The 17,127-nt window shown below is 35.1% G+C and overlaps 1 protein-coding gene across 1 annotated transcript in view; it reads left to right on the forward strand.

Moving 5' to 3' along the window:
• The window catches only part of TMPRSS15 (transmembrane serine protease 15), a 288,131-nt gene that overhangs the window by 72,876 nt on the left and 198,128 nt on the right, over nucleotides 1–17,127 (forward strand). The window contains exons 7-8 of the mRNA XM_007934909.1: nucleotides 9,122–9,253; nucleotides 15,517–15,625. Coding sequence (XP_007933100.1) covers nucleotides 9,122–9,253; nucleotides 15,517–15,625 — 241 coding nt within the window. The remainder of the gene's footprint in view (nucleotides 1–9,121; nucleotides 9,254–15,516; nucleotides 15,626–17,127) is intronic.

A 17,127-nucleotide genomic window follows, 5' to 3' on the forward strand; every position in this document is an offset into this window, starting at 1 on the left:
TTCTTCAATCAATCCTTTAATCATCATATAATGTCTTTCCTTGTCTTGTATGGTGGTTTTTGTCTTAAAGTCAATTTGATCAGAAATTAATATTGCCATTCCTTCTCTTTTTTTAGTTGCCATTTGCTTGATAGATCTTTTTCAAGGCTTTGATTTTTAGTCTATTTCTGTCTTTGTCTCTAAGGTGTGTTGCTTATAGACAGCATATTGATGGATTATGTTTTTTATCCATTCTGCAACTCTCCATCTCTTGAGTGGTGCATTTAATCCTTTGACATTCAGTTTAATAATCAATGAGTATGAATTTGCTGCTGTCATTTTATTGTGTGCTTTTCTTGGCATTGCTGATTTCTTTGTTCCATATATTTTTCTGTGCTGAGCTCATTTTGTTATCACTTCACCCATTGCTGTTGTTTTTGTATTTGCTAAATATTTCTGCTAATCTCCTTTTTTATTTTGATGTGAAGGTTTATCATTTTTCTTTGAAGTTGCACTGTGATTTATATTTTCTTCCCATATTTGGAATGGTTTGATCTATCTTACAGATGTTTTGACATACCTACCATTTAGTTCTGTAACAACACAATTTTTTCCCTCTTTTTGTTTGTAGTTGTCCTCATTTGTCAACTGATATAACAGATATTTCTGGTTCCCTGTTTACAATCTTGTAGGTTTATTTACTTTGAATATTTCCATAACTGGGTTGGTTTCTGGTTTATGTCATCCTGTGTGTTAATAGTCAGTTATTGTTTGCTGTGGTTGGTTCTCTGTCCAAAAGACACCCGTTAGCATCTCTTGTAATGTTGGTCTGGTTTTAACAATTTCCCCTAATTTGAGGTTATCTGGAAATTTCCTATTTTCACCATCATATTTGAGGGACAATTCTGCTGGGTATGTAATTCTTACTTGGAATTTTTTCTCTTGCAGGATTTTATGTATACCATCCATTGCCTTCTCACCTATATGGTTTCTGCTGAGAAATCAGAGCTTATTCTTTTTTGGTTGCCCCTTGTAGGAAACTTTTTGTTTTTCTTGTGTTGCTTTCAGGATTCTTTCTTTGCTTTGGTTTTGGTGAGTTGGATGATAATATGTCTTGGTTATTTTCTTTTGTGGGTCTATCCTGTTTGAGGTTTGTTGGACTTCTTGAATGGATATAATCTCATCTTTCATCACACCAGGGAAATTCTCTTCCAACAAATCTTTGACAATTTTCTTTGTGGTTTTCTTTTTCTCTTCCTGTCCTAGAATCCCAATTACACTTAAGTTATTGCTTTTGATGGTATCTCACATGAACCTAAGGCTTTCTTTATTTTGTTTTGATCTTTTTTTCTGATTAGTCCCTTTCCAAAGATCTGCTGAAATATTTGTCTGTAATCTCACTAATTCTGTCTTCCATTGATTCAATTCTACTCCTTTGCCCATTCAATGTGTTATCTAGTTTTGAAAATTTAGTATTATTCTAAATTTCTATCTGTAGATTTTGTATCATTTCTAATTTTTCATTTATTTTGTCATTTCTTATATTTTCTTCCAAAATTGTTGTGTTTTCCTCAATTTTTTCACTGTTTTCCTTGATCTGTCTTTCAATCTGTTGAAGATACCTAAATATAATTCTTCTGAATTCCTTATCAGGGAGTTCTGATGCTGCTTCTTTCTCAGAAATTGGATGTGCTCTGGGTTCTGCTCCCTTTGTCCTCCTGCTTTATCTTGCCTCTTTGTGTGGACTGTGGTACTCTGTTGTCTCCAAGACATTGTAATGTTTTTGTGTTTATATTTAATTGGTGATTGTATGTCGGAGTGACTTGTCTACAGCTTTCATTTTCTTTGTTTCCTTTGGATGTTTTGTATTTTTGCAGGGCACTGTGCTCCTCTATTCACTAGTTGGCAGCATTTATACAATCACTACTTGTCTCCTTTCCTGCTGTCAGCCTCCTGTATGTCCCTGACATCCTTGGCAAATGGAATCTATTCTTAGTTTTCTGGAATCCAAATGAGAATGCTGTCACTTTAAATATCCAAAATGGCTGCCTTTGTAATCATTAAAAATGTCTGCACCCTTGGTTATTTTAAATATCCAAAATGGCCACCACTTATAAACAATCAAATTGGCTGCACCCTCCAGCAGCTGAAAGTCCACACCTCAGGTTGTCTCCCTCCTTGCTCTTCTTTTCCTTGTCATAGGCCACTAGTGCAGTCATCCCTGTAGCCTTTGGCAATCAGGGCTGATCTTTAGGTGAATTCTCAGGTCCCAACACCACTTACAAATATTCAGGCTGTTGGTGCCATCAGAGTAGCTGACAGTCTGAAACTCTGTCTCCATAGTCATTGTCTTCATTCAGTTTATTTCACTAGTTGGTGCCCAATCCACTTCTGTATAAACACTCACTGCCATTGAGTTATATCCAACTCATAGTGACCCCTCCTTGGGTTTCCAAGGTGGTATCTCTACGGAAGTAGATTGCCCAAACTTACTTACCAGTAGTGACTGGTGGATTTGAACTGCCAGCCTCCTGGTTAGCAGTCAAATGCTTTAGGCACTACGCTACCAGAGCTCCACTTCTGTGTGCTTCCTTTCAAAGCTCAGGGCTTCAGGATTATCTTCTGTATCTCTGTCAATTGGTTTCTTTCTTCTTTGTTGAAGAGGGTCTATACAGGTTGTCTGTCTATCCCGTCACCTTACCAGAAGTCTCTAAGAGAAAATTCTTGTACAGTGAATAAATAATCATTAATTAGATCAAAGATTCTCAAGTAATACCACTTTCTGGAGTGAGGGCCAATCATCAGAGCTCCATAAACACAAGCCAAGAGACCAACAAAAAACAGAGACAGGAAGCAATTGGAAGTTTCCCTGGGAAATATTAGAAATATAAAAAATTATATATCCTCCAGCTGTATCCCCAAAACGTTTCTTCCAAATGCCACATGCTTAAAATTCTGTTAATTATTCTTAAAATAAGCCATAAGTGTGTAGCATAATGCATTCATTCGTTATATCTTTATCAATCTTTTATGGAATACTATCATGAACTCATCTGTCAGTTTGTTGTGCTGTGGTAGCTTGCATGTTGTTTTGAGGCTGGAGGCTATGCCACCAGTATTTCAAATACCAGCTGGGTCACCCATGGTAGAAAGGTTTCAGTGGAGCTTCTAGACTAAGATAAACTGTGAATATGGAAGCAACCATCCACTTCTCAAAGAACTGGCCAGTGAAAACCTGATGAATAGCAGTGAAACACTGTCTAATATATTACTGGAAAACTTTATGAATAGCCCTGAAACATTATCTCATATAGTGCTGAAAGATGAGCCCTTCAGGTTCAATAGCATTCAAAATGTGAATGAATTGCTGACTTCTCAAAGAAGAGTCAACCTTAATGACATGTATGAAGTAAGGCATTCAGGACCTCCATTTGCTAATGGGACATGACTTAAAATATAAAGTAACAGCTGCAAACATCCATTAATAATGAGAATGTGGAATGTACAAAGTATGAATCTTGAAAAATTGGAAGTTGTCAAAAAGGAAATAGAATGCATAATATCCTAGGCATTAGTGAGCTGAAATGGGGTGGTTTTAGCCATTTGAAATAAGGCAATCACATGATCTACTATGCCAGGTATGACAAATTGAAGAGGAAAGACCTGTCCTTCATTGTTACAAAGAACATTTCAGATCTATCCTGAAGTACAATGCTGTCAGTGATAGGATAATATCAATATGCTGCAAGGAAGACTGTTAAAACTACTTTTGTTCAAATTTAAGCATCAACCACTAGAGCCAAAGACAAGGAAATTGAAGATTTTTACCAACTTCTAAAGTCTGAAATTAACCAAACATGTAATCAAGATATATTGTTTATTACTGGTGATTGGAATGCAAAAGTTGGAAACAGAAAAGAATCACCAGTAGCTGGAAAAGAAGGCCTCAGTGATAGAAATGTCTCTGGAGACCGCATGATAGAATTTTGGAGGACCAATTACTTGTTGTTGTTGTTGTTTGCCGTCGAGTCAAACCCGACTCATAGCGACCCCTCCTTGGGTTTCCGAGGCAGTATCACTATGGAAGTAGGATTGCCCAACCTTCCTTCCGAGGAGTGGCTGGTGGGTTTGAACCACCAGCCGTCTGGTTAGCAGGCAAGTGTCTTAGCAACTATGCTACCAGAGCTCCCGACCAATGACTTACTCATTCCAAATACCATTTTTCAACAACATAAATGGTGCCTATATACATGGACATTGCCAGATGGAATGCACAGGAATCAGATACACTACATCTGCAGAAAGCAGTGATGGAGAAGCTCACTATCATTAGTCAAAACAAGACCAAGATCTGACTGTGGAACAGACCGTCAACTGCTCATATGCAAGTTCAGGTTGAAGTTGAAGAAAATTAAAACAAGTCCACGAGAACCAAAATATGACCTTCATTATATGCCACCTGAATTTAGATTCCATGTGAAAAAATAGATTTGATGCATTGAATACCAATGACTGAAAACCAGAGGAATTGTTAATTGGATGACATCAAGAACATCATACATGAAAAAACAAAAAGAAAGGAAGAAAAGACTAAAATGGATGACAGAAGAGACTTTGAAACTTCCTCTTGATTAGAGAGTAGTTAAATCAAATGGAAAAAAAAAGTGATAAGATGAAAGAGCTGAGCAGATTTCAAAGAGCAGCTCAAGAAGAAAAAGTCAATTATTATAATGAAATGGGAATAAAAAAAACTTGGAATTAGAAACCAAAAGGGAAGAAAGCACTCAGCATTTCTCAAGCTGAAAGAATTGAAGAAAAAATTCTAGCCCTGAATTGCAATATTGAGAGTTTATATGGACAAAATATTGACTGATGCAGGAAGCATCAAATGAAGATGGAAGGAATACATGGAGTCACAGTACAAAAAAGAGTTGGTCAATGTTCAGCTATTTCTGGAGGTGGCCTATGATCAAGAACCAATTACACTGAAGGAAGAATTCTAAGCTACATTGAAAGAATTGGCATCAGGGATTGATGTAATACCTGTTGAGATGTTTCAACAAATGGATGCCACACTGGGGGCACTTATTCATCTATAGCAAGTAATTTGGAAGATAGCTACCTGTCCAACTGACAAGAATTCATATTTGAAATGATTTCAAAGAAAGGTGATTAAATAGAATGTGGAAAGTATCAACCATCATTAATATCAAGGAGCTCTGGTGGTACTATGCCTAAGGCATTTGATTGTTAACTAGAAGGTTGCTGGTTCAAGTCCACCAGGTACTCTGTAGAAGAAAAATGAGAAAATCTACTTCCATAAAGATTTACTCCCTCAGAAACCCAATGAGGTTTGCTATGAGATGAAACCAACTCTGTGGCTGTGGGTTTGGCTTTTGGTTATCATTAATATCACAGGCAAGCAAAATTTTATTAAAGATAATTAAAAAAATGGTTGCAGCAGTACATTGACAGGGAAATTCCAGAAATGCAAGCTGGATTCAGAAGAGGACATGGAATGAGGGATATCATTGTTGATGTTAGATGGAGTGTAGCCAAAAGTAGAGAATACCAGAAAGATGTTTACTTGTGTTTTATTAAGCATGCAAAAGTATTCAAGTGTGTGTATCATAACAAATTATGGATAACATTGAGAAGAATGGGAACTCCAGAACACTTACTTGTGCTCATGAGGGAACATGTACACAAACAGAGAGGCTATCATTTGAACAGATCAAGGGATCAAGGGGATACTATGTTTAAAATCAGGAAGAATGTGGGTCATGTTTAAAATCAGGAAGAATGTGGGTCAGGGTGGTATCCTTTCACCATACTTATTCAATCTTTATGCTGAGCAAATAATCTAAGACGCCATACTAAATGAAGAAGAACGTGGCCTCAGAATTGGAGAAAGACTCAATAACAACGTATGATGTGCAAACAGCACAACCTTGCTTGCTGAAAGTGAAGATGTCTTAAAGCACTTACTGATGATGACCAATAACTATAATCTGCAGTATGGATTATACCTCTGCATAAGGAAAGCAAAAATCCTCACAACTGGACCAGTAAGTGGCATCACTATAAATGGAGAAAAGATTGAAGTTGTCAAAGATTTCATATTACTTGTATTCACAATCAACACCCATGGAAGCAGCAGTTAAAATCAGACATTGTATTGCACTAGGAAAATCTGCTGCAAAAGATCTCTTTAAAGTTTAAGAGCAAATATGTCACTTTTAATAGTAAGGTACAACTAATTCAAGCCATGGTATTTTCAACCACCTCATGTGAAGGCTGAACAATGAATAAGGAAGACTGAAGAAGTGTTATTCTTTTTGAATTGTGATGTTGGCAAAGAATACTCAAAGTACCATGGACAAACAAATTTTTCCTGGAGGAAGTGCAGGCTGAATGATCCTTGGAAGCAAGAATGGCCAGACTTTGGTCATGTTGTCAGAAGGGACCATTCCCTGGAGAACAATAACATGCTTGGTAAGGTGGAGGGCCAGCAAATAAAGGGGAAGACTCTCAATGAGATAGATTGGTACAGTGGCTGCAGTGGACTCAAGTATAGCAAGGGTTTTGGGATGGAGAACAACTGGGCAGTGTTTCACTCTGTTGTATGTATGGTTGCTATGAGTCAAAGCCAACTTGATGCCACCTAACAACAACATCATGAACTATGCTTCTCCTGGATTAGGCACTCAATTGAGGAATTTCCTCAGGACTTTCTCATATATATCAGAAATTAAAATACAAATTTGGGTGTATTAAATATCATTGTATAATCCTTTTTATTCTTTTCAATGGAGACATTATTCTGTTATTTAGAAATGATTTTGATCTTTATTCTGTGCTCATTTAGATGTTAGGTGTTCCATAATTTCCCAATGGTTTATACACATTTTTATTAGTGCCTATTACTAAAGACTCTAATACCCAGCAACCTAACCCATACATATTTTTAGTATTTCCTTAGTAGACTCACTGGCACGCACACACGCACAGGCACACACACACAAACACACACACAAAAACACACTGCCATGATGTCAATTCCGACTTACAGGGACCCTATAGGATAAAGTAGGAGCTCTGGTAGCATAGTGCCTAAGGCACTTGACTGCTAACCAGATGGCTGGCGGTTCAAACCCACCAGCCACTCCTCGGAAGGAAGGTTGGGCAATCCTACTTCCGTAGTGATACTGCCTCAGAAACCCAAGGAGGGGTCGCTATGAGTCAGGGCTGACTCGACGGCACATAACAACAACAACAACATAGGATAGAGTAGAACTGTCCCATAAGGTTTCCAAGGCTGCAAATCTTTGCAGAAGTAGATTTCCACATCTTGCTCCTGTGGAGCGTCTGGTGGGTTTGACTAGCCAAACTTTTGGTTAGCAGCCGAATGCTTTAACCACTAATTTGAAAGAGTTTTAAGAGAAATTTTAGAAGGAAATATCTTAATTTTAAAACCCAGCAGATGGCAGTACAGTGCTGGTTTTAAGAATAAGACCAATAAAAATGCTATTGAGCTTAAAAAACTTTCAGAAAATGTTAAGCCATCATTGTTACTTTAGTCACAGACAATAAATATTCAAATTTTCGCATTTATATGCAAAATAAAAATGTATGCCTTTATCTTGTGGGTATATTAAAATATATCTTATCTTTAGAGTTGCTTCTAAAATTTTCTATTTAATTCCTAGAAATAAGATGTGTTTCTTCGTAAATCTCTATTTATTGAGATGGAGAAAAGAGCAAGTGAAGGACAAGATATACATAAAGATGCAAATGGTTGCTATCTGTTTAGAGCATGGCACATGACCCTTCAGGGGAAGTGTTTGCATCTTTTACCATAAAAATTCCTAACCCAAGAAGTGAGAAAAATATTGAATAGAAACAATCTTTGGATTTGTCCAAAGAAGAAATGTACAAATGCACTTGCAATTTTAAATGGTTTATGTTACTATAAAACGATTTCACCAAATTTTTTTTTTGCCTCAGAATGCAAATCTTAGTCAATATTTTCTCAAAAAAATGAATGCATTTATGAGTGACTGAGACATTTTTAATAGGTACTAGCCGATGCAGGTAATGTGATAAACTTTCCATTATTTGGGTCCCCATGATACCTTAAGAAGTATAAACATCCAAAATGCAGTATGCATTTATCAAGTTTAAAATCAACCAAGTAGATATTAATACTCAATACACATGAATAAATATATGAATTTTTCCAAAATTTAAAATTCAATATTTTTATAATTTGTCATGAAGACACAATGGTCTGCACAAAATTTTAGCTTGAAGTTGACTTGAATTTCCTCAGAATTTTTCATGAGGAAAGTAATTTTTATATAACCTATTTTTCAACTTTTTCTTAGGCCATAAAGTATTGTACCTACAAAATAAAATGTTTGCAAATAAAAATTGTACCTCAAACAACTTGGAGTTTGTTTGGCCTAACTCACTCTTATTTTGGTGAACACAAATTTTATTTTAGTTCATAAAACAGTTCTGCTGGCAAAAGTGGCAAGCTTGATGAAGTTAATAAACTATTTAGAATAGAAAATGTATTTTAAATGACAGTTTTCTTTCTTTTTTTATATATTTTATGATAGAATATATTCCATTAAATGAAATCCATAAATATTTGTGTGTAATACTTCCTCCCAGAACGATTAACTAAATACTTCCAAGGAAATTGAGTTTTCTTAGTTTCAAGCTTATCCTCTGTACACTGCAGCCAGAATGGTCTTTCTAAGCTGCAGCCGGTGCCTACTATGATGACTGACCTCTGACAGGAATCTGCTAAATATTTGTTAAATGAACAATTTAAAAAATCCAAAAATCCTCACAACTGGACCAATAAGTGGTATCACTATAAATAGAGGTCAAGAAAGTCTGAATTTTTCTAATTACTGATTTAACTTCCTTTTGTCCTTACAGCTTCTATTTATTGGTTACTGAATAAAATATTTCTATTGGGATCTTTAAGTATATAATGTAAGTAAGAACGTAAATGAAAAAAAAAAAAAAAAAAACACTACACTATTAGTAACCAAACATTTTGGAAATGTTAGAAGTTAAATCTAATCTACTGGAAGATTATAATTTTTTTTTTTTTTTTTTTTTTTAGGAAATGTCTCAATAATCTGTCTGCCTGGTTCAAGACCCTGTGCAGATGCTTTAAAGTGCATAGCCACTGAATTCTTTTGCGATGGAGAATTAAACTGTCCTGATGGCTCAGATGAAGACAATAAAATTTGTGGTAAATAATATTCCACATTCTCCTCCTGCACTCTTTCTCTATCTCTCCCTGTCTCTCGCCTTCCTCTTTATCATTTTCCTTCATTGCTTATACACACAAAAACACACACACACACCTCTGAAACTATTGAAAAATGAGATATTCCAATATCCATGTTTATCATTTAATACAAAGCATAAAACATGATAATGTTTTAAAACTTTATAACATAATATTAACCATATTAATCTTTAGCAATTTCATTCGATGACTCTGGAAGGAATGTAAAGAATGCTGTGATTAACAATGTCCATCATGAATGGAGAAAAGAGGAACATATTTTTCATCTCATCTCTATATTAAACTGTTTTAGGCTATTATGAATTTGACTTCTTACATATACATTCCCACTTCTTACAAATGCTTTCTTAAATGTTTTTTTCACCATTGCATTAAAATATTAGTCCTTTTCTGGCATTTTACTAGTCCCTAATTAGGAAGTGCACTTCCTATTTTTGATTGTTATTCTTTTTCCATTCTTGACACAGAAATAACAAACAGTCAAAAAGTGCTCTTGAGTTGTACATCTTTATGTTAACAGAAATGAACTCTGAATAAGATCTTAAGGTCATATGAGTAAAACATCCAAGTTTATATTTAAATTTTGGCATCATTGTTGAGTGCTGATATAATAATAATGATGATGATGATAATGATGAGGTCATATGGTACTTATTATATGCCAAGTGGGGCTGCCCTAGTGGTGTAATGGTTAAGTGTGTGCTAACCAAAAGGTCTATGGTCCACATTCACAGTGGCTCCATGATAGAAAAGACCTGCAATCTTCTCCTATATACACCCTAAGAAACCCTATGGGGTAGTTCTTCTCTGTTATATACCATGGCCATGATATCAGAATCCACCCAACAGCACACAATAGAAATAAATATGCCAAACTTGACACTAATTGATTTAAAAATAATTTACTTTTTGAGTTATTTCTTATAACTCCTAAATGGCTAAGTGCCATTTAGGAAATTAGAAAGCAGCTTCTAAAATGGTAATTTGTTTCTGTGTATAATATACATACAAAAACAAAGATTACCATCTAAGTGTAAAAAAAAACCAATATACAATGTGAAGGACTAACACATAATTTTGTTCCTGAAAAATTAAGCAGAAAGCATGAATGGAACATTAGCTTGGTATGGCTTATGGTCGTTTTTTAAATTGATCATATTGTTCTGGCCATTGACCCTTAGGGCTGTAGTATATTTGATACACTTGGCTCTTCTTCCTTGATATTAATTGAAGGTGAATGTTCCAATTTCAAACAGAGTTTTAAAAAATTACCTATCAACTTGTTACCTACTTTAAAACACAGACAGTTGGTCTGTTTCCTGGTATCAATCCAACAAAAGGCAACTTGACTAAAGAGGCTTTCACTGAAAAATACCAATTCAAATGTTCTTGGATAAGATTCAAACCTTCAAAGTTTAACTACATACTTTGAAGTGCACTCAGAGCATATTGGAAGAAAGTGCAGGCTACAGAATACTTTTAATCTATTTTATATAACTAAGTTACTCATAGAAGAAGAGAGAAAATTTTTTTTGCTATGGTTTTAAGGCAGTTCCCAAAATCTCTCAGGGAAAATGTGATACAAGTGTGCCATCATGAGGTAACAAAGGTAATGTTGATTTCTGTTTCAAAAATCATTTTGCAGGTCAAAGTTAAATGCATGGTTCTGAATCTGTTAATGATGATAATAAACTATAACCTTAAATGGTAGGAAAAGTCATAGCTAATACATTGGTGAATCGATTAATCAAAAAATGTACCATATCAATTATGTGGTCTCTACCCTAAGGTAGCTCAAAATTTTCTTGAAGAATTAAAGTCAGTGAATATCAAAAAATAACCATGTAAATTTCATGTAAGTGTGTAAATCTACCTGAAAATAAGTTTCAAGGCCACTACAAACTCATGACCACGAGCCTCACTCAGTATTAGAACTGAACTAATTTTCTACATTTCCCTGAAAGATGTAATCAGAAGGTATTATCACTTCAATATCATGGATATTTTATGTTAATAAGACCTTAGTATCAACTAACCATCTATGGCATTAACTTTTTAAGTCTCAAGATCTTCCCTTCCCATTGTTTGTTGGGGGATCCTCTTGTTGTTGGTTGCCTTCAAGTTGGTTCCAACTCATAACAACTGTGTATAACGGAACAAAATGCCTCACTCTGTGCCATCTTCACATTCATTGCTGTGTTTGAGCCCACCGTTGTAGCCACTGTGTCAATCCTTTTGATTTTTGATTGAGCACCTTCCTCTTTTTCACTTGACCTTCTACTATGCCTTTCTCCAGTTATTGGTCCCTCCTGATAACATGTCCTAAGTAAATGAGACAAAGTCTCACCATTCTCACTTCAAAGTAGCATTCTCTTCATCATTTGTTTTTTCATGTTAGCATTGCCTCTATTTTGGTAAATAAATTTAAATTCTTTGTGGAGTAAGGTAATAAACAAAATCAATTAATCTTTTTATCCAGCTAAGCTTCAGTAATATAGTTTTATTCATCTCTTAATTATTGGTGATGGTGAGCCCAAGAACATAGTGGACTTCAGCTCCTACCAGCAAATTTCCACCTGAAGGCCCATGTCTATCAATCTATATTCACAGAAAAATTCATGAAATTAATTTATAAGAATTATCTCTATATGAATTGACCTTTGCTCACTCACTCTCTTTCTTTCTTTTTTTTTTTTTTCCCTCCAGCTGTGAGCTCTAATTCAAGTTTGTGTTATTAATAGAGTCACATTAATGTTGACTTCCTCAGGCAGCTTCCTTTTTTAGTCTTCGTTTATTCAGGCTTGCACAACTTTTAGCTGACTGTGGCTGAAACAAGATTTCTTTAGATTGTTTTTCTTTTCTGATTAGAATTGCATCAATAAGAAAGTTCACTTTTTAGCTGACCTATGAGAAGAAAAGATGCTGACTCAGCTTTTGGACCTATATGAAGTCTTGTTTGGAATTCGGCAATTGTCTATAGACCTTTTGCATGCCTCATATGTATGTGCACAATAGACATTGGTGGATGGGCATTGATCATGTTTGATTTATATATTCTGGAGAATTCAGTGCCCTAAGCAAATACACAATTAGCAAACATTGAGCCAGCAGAGGGAGCTCTCAGTGGGTCTATAGCGCATAAGGGAGAAGACTCCATTCTCATCACAAGCAACATTTGTAATAGCGCAACTGACAAACCATTTATCTCCCATTCAGAATTTTTCTTTTCCTTTTTTTTTTTCCTAATAATGCACTGGAAAGCACTGTGCATCTAAAAAGTCATAAGCCTGAACACCAGAAATCTTACATAACCTTGGCTGGATTATATCTGTTTTGTTTTGTTGTTGTTGTTCAGAAAAGCTATCCTGTATCACATTGCCTTACAAAAAATTAGGTTCTCCAGAAACATCCTGAAATTAAAATAAAGAGTTCATGAAAGAGCCCCTAACACAATCTTATAAATGATATTATTTTGACATTCTTAACTTGACTAGTATAACTTGTTGTTGTTATGTGCTGTCGAGCGGACCCGACTCACAGCGATCTCTCCTTGGGTTTCCGAGGTGGTATCACTGCAGAAGTAGATTGTCCAACCTTCCTTCTGAGGAGTGGCTGGTGGGTTTGAACCGCCAGCCTTCTGGTCAGCAGTCAAGTGCCTTAGGCACTACGCTACCAGAGCTCCTGACTACTATAATTACTTCAGTATTTTTGTACTTTTATTTTAAATGCCTTCAAGGATATTCCTTGTCATCTTTGCTTGGATGCAGAAATTCAAGAGATGTTTTCGAGCAGAACTTGACCTGTAGTTTTCCATTACCACTAAAATGTAGCAACTTCATAGAAAACTGGACAGACAGATCAATTCATTGTCGTTGTTGTTGTTATGTGCCGTGGAGTCGGCCCTGACTCATAGCGACCCCTCCTTGGGTTTCCGAAGCAGTATCACTAAGGAAGTAGATTGCCCCATCTTCCTTCCGAGGAGTGGCTGGTGGGTTTGAACCGCCAGCCTTCTGGTTAGCAGTCAAGTGCCTTAGGCAATATGCTACCAGAGCTCCCTCTCCACTAGTCTTATTCCCCCAGAATTCCCCACTAGGTCTTTTGCAATCAGTGGCAGATGAGGGAAGACTATTACAGATATTTTTAGAAACCACATGTCAAACTGAAGAAAATCATTTCCACAGTCATTTCTTGACAAGACTGAGTCACATGCGCCCATCTGACTGCAAGGATTTCTGCGAAATGTAGTTTAGCCATGTACCTAAGAAAGAGCTGAAACAGGGTTTGGAAAATTTAGAACAATCTCTATCACCAGGGACATAACTCTGTTCAGCTTCTTTTGAAAAAATCATTGATCCTGATGCCCAGCAAAAATACATCTTTTCCAAAAACATGTATCAATATATATGAAGATTTACTAAAATTTTCTCAGCTTTGCGTACAGATTTTACAGTCTTAATGGGGTTTCTTTTCATTCCCTTTTTTCATTTTATATTTTCTTTTTTGATTACTTCTCTTCATTGTGGGATGCTATAAATATGTGATCTATATTCTACTTTTAAGGATATTGGAAAATGGGATTCAATTTTGATTTCATTTCCTGATTCTTGCTTTCACTTAGGCTTTTTTTTTTTTTTTCCTCTTACTTTATAGCTGAAACAATGGGTGGTGTCAACTGTGAAGGCTCTATATGTTGTAGTTTTAGGGCAGCCTAGCACAGCATGTCCTGGAGTATACTACCTGCCTCTGAATAGTCACATATGAACTGAGAGACCTTGGACTGATTACTCAACCATTCTCTGCCTCAGTTCCTCGAAGGAAGGTAGGGCAATCTACTTCCACAGTGATACTGTCTTGGAAACCCTAGGAGGGGTCGGATCCCACTCCAAGGCAGTGGTTGGTTATGCTTCAGTTTTCCTACCTGTATCTTTACAGGGTTGTTATGAGGGTCATATTAATATATATTTATAATCACTTTAAAAGAACAGCGGTATTGTAAACAATTCAATAATGCCAGCAGTTAAATTTTAGGATGGATAGGTCTGCTGTAGTTCATCTCTTTCTAAGTATCATAAATTAAACATAAACTATTTATAACAGCAAATAGTTGGTCTTTATTAGAATGACTATAGTCTTTGACTCCAGATGGTTTCTTGACAAACTGTCATTATAAGGCTGTATAAACCATCTAAAAACACTTTATTTTTGCTTTTATCACCATTGAAGTGAATGAATAATCAAACCCCTGATTTGGAATATTTTTTGGTGATCTGGTCATTTAGTGTGAGAAATGAGATTTCTTTTCAGAGCTAAAAAATTATTTATCTCTGCATTTCAAAAACACATAGTTTGACTGTTTATCTTGAGATCATGAAACATTAAACTTTATTGTCCTTGTTTGCTGAAATATTGGACATAAGGAGATTCTGTTCTTTCAGCAAGACATGGTTTTCTCTATTTCGTTTCCTGAAGTCTGTACTAAATGGTTCAGAATTTAATCTTTGCTTCTTGTGTTGTTATTTTTTCTGTTCTCAATTTGCTCCTTTTTCTTTCATATTGGTTTTCTTCCTGCTGGGTATCAGGCTGTGCAATCATACACCAGCACAACTCCAAGGCCATTGTTTTCAGACTGGAATCTTAAAGTTTGCCAAAGTAAAAATGTCTATGCTTTTAAAATATTATTAAAAATATCAAAAAGATAGCCAAAAACATGGAATTTTTAACAATATTTTTTGTGTGTGCTGCTCAATCTTTCAATTGCTTTCTTTCCTTCATATGAAATATTTTATGCCATACGATAGCTGGTATTTTGAAACTTATCAGAATGGGTGAATAATGTTACAATAGGCTCTCCTATTCTTCCATTTGGGATTAATTTATTGTAGTGCTAAGATTCCAAGACCAAGGATTTAATTTTGGTAGATTTCTTTATTTTCCCTACTCTCCATCAATGCTTGTGACATATGAGAAATTAAAACCTATCCAAAAAAGGACACATTCTATGAGCCGTTCTTTTAAAATATAATGTCAACAAACCTAAGCATCTAAGTATATGGAAAGCAATTTTTAAAAACTAAAGATCATGACAATCAAAAGAATTTTTATTTTTAGCATGTACTCCACATGTAGTCAATCTGAGCTACATTTCATTGGAGACACATATACAAGATTCTTTTTGTTTAATATTAATTGCCGTGTTTTCACAGCCACAGCGTGTGATGGAAGATTTTTGTTAACTGGCTTTTCTGGGTCCTTCCAGGCTGCCCGTTATCCACAGTCTTCTAAATCCAGTATTGTCTGCCAGTGGGTTATACGGTAATATGCCATTTTCTACTTTGCGTTCTTAAATCATGAATTCTTTCTCTGATGTAATAAGTCTAACCGTTTTCAGGTTGTATTTTTTTCTCCATTTATTATTTTCATTAGCAATGAAGCAAAGCCCTACCCAATGCAAAGGTGTCCAAGTTTTCTTTCATTGTTAACATTTCAAATAGTATGAGCTCTGCAGCAAGTTTGTTTGTTTTTGCTTTTTTTTTTTTTTCCTGTAGTTGGCATAACTCATGTGCACACAAATATGGTTGTGCCTCTCAAGAAATAGAATTTTATGTCTCCTACAACCTAGCTACCACAGTAGTTCTTGTCTTACCATGGAGTATCTATATGACTCTCTCCTATAGTATGACTAAGTCACAGCAGATTGAGAGATAGCACACCTCTATATAAATAATTTTGCTATGTCTAGAATGATGCTTGTATCAGTTATTACATATTTTAGCTCCACATTCTTAATTCAATTGAAAATCAAAATTATCAGGCTGCTGATGACTGATTTACTTCAATGTTCACTTATGCAGTTTTCACAGTGGAGGAAAACTTCAAAGTTCTCCCAGATATTCCAAGGGGAAAAAAAGAATGTCTGGTTAAATAAATATAAGTAATATTGAAATAAATTCTCTACAACTTAAAAAATAAGAATTTTTCATAGCTTCAAATATGTTAACATGCAATGTAAACCTCTAAAACAAGTTACTGCCTATTAAGTAACTGAATGTTTTTCCCTTACAAGGCAAATGGAATAATTTTTTCATGTAATTACTTTTGAGAAGTTACATTCTACTTAGTTTATTTTTTTCTCTTACAACTGGGTGGGATTATGGTTTCCAGTCTGTGTGATCATTTTAATCACGGTGATGACTCACTTGTAAAACTCAGACAATCAATATGACAGCTAAGTAAAGATGTGTAACAGACAAAATCTCTGATTCTTATCAAACAAATAACAGGAAATGACCTCATACATTTTCATAAATGTTGTTTTCCAGTGTGGACATACCCCAGAAATGAAGAGGGGTATGAAGAGAAGATGGTTTCAAATATATTTACTTTGCATTATTTAGGGGAAAAAAAAATAACTGCTCTCTTTAATAATTTATATTTTGGAGTTCAGCCCCATTTAAAACATGGTATAACTAGGAACACAATTTCCTCTCTTTTCATGCTGTAGATAACATGTTACTTATGTGTTGAAAGAGGATTTTGTATTAAAATTTTTGTATTAAAAATGGCAATTTTAAGTAATTTTTGCTAATTGAAAAATTAACCAAATTAAGGGATATAATTTCTATCCCTAAGAATACATACCACATCAATTTTCAAATAAGCATTTATAAAAGACTATTACCATTATAAAAAAAATGAAAAATATAGAGGATTTCCGGCAAGATGTCGGACTAGGCAGAAGGATTGCACAGACATTCTTCAACAAAGAAAAGGGAAACCAATTAACACAGACACAGAAGATAATCTTGGACCCCTGA

The sequence above is a fragment of the Orycteropus afer genome, unplaced genomic scaffold (genome assembly GCF_000298275.1).
Source record: "Orycteropus afer afer isolate SDZICR_OR568_19922 unplaced genomic scaffold, OryAfe1.0 scaffold00022, whole genome shotgun sequence".
NCBI lineage: Eukaryota > Metazoa > Chordata > Mammalia > Tubulidentata > Orycteropodidae > Orycteropus > Orycteropus afer.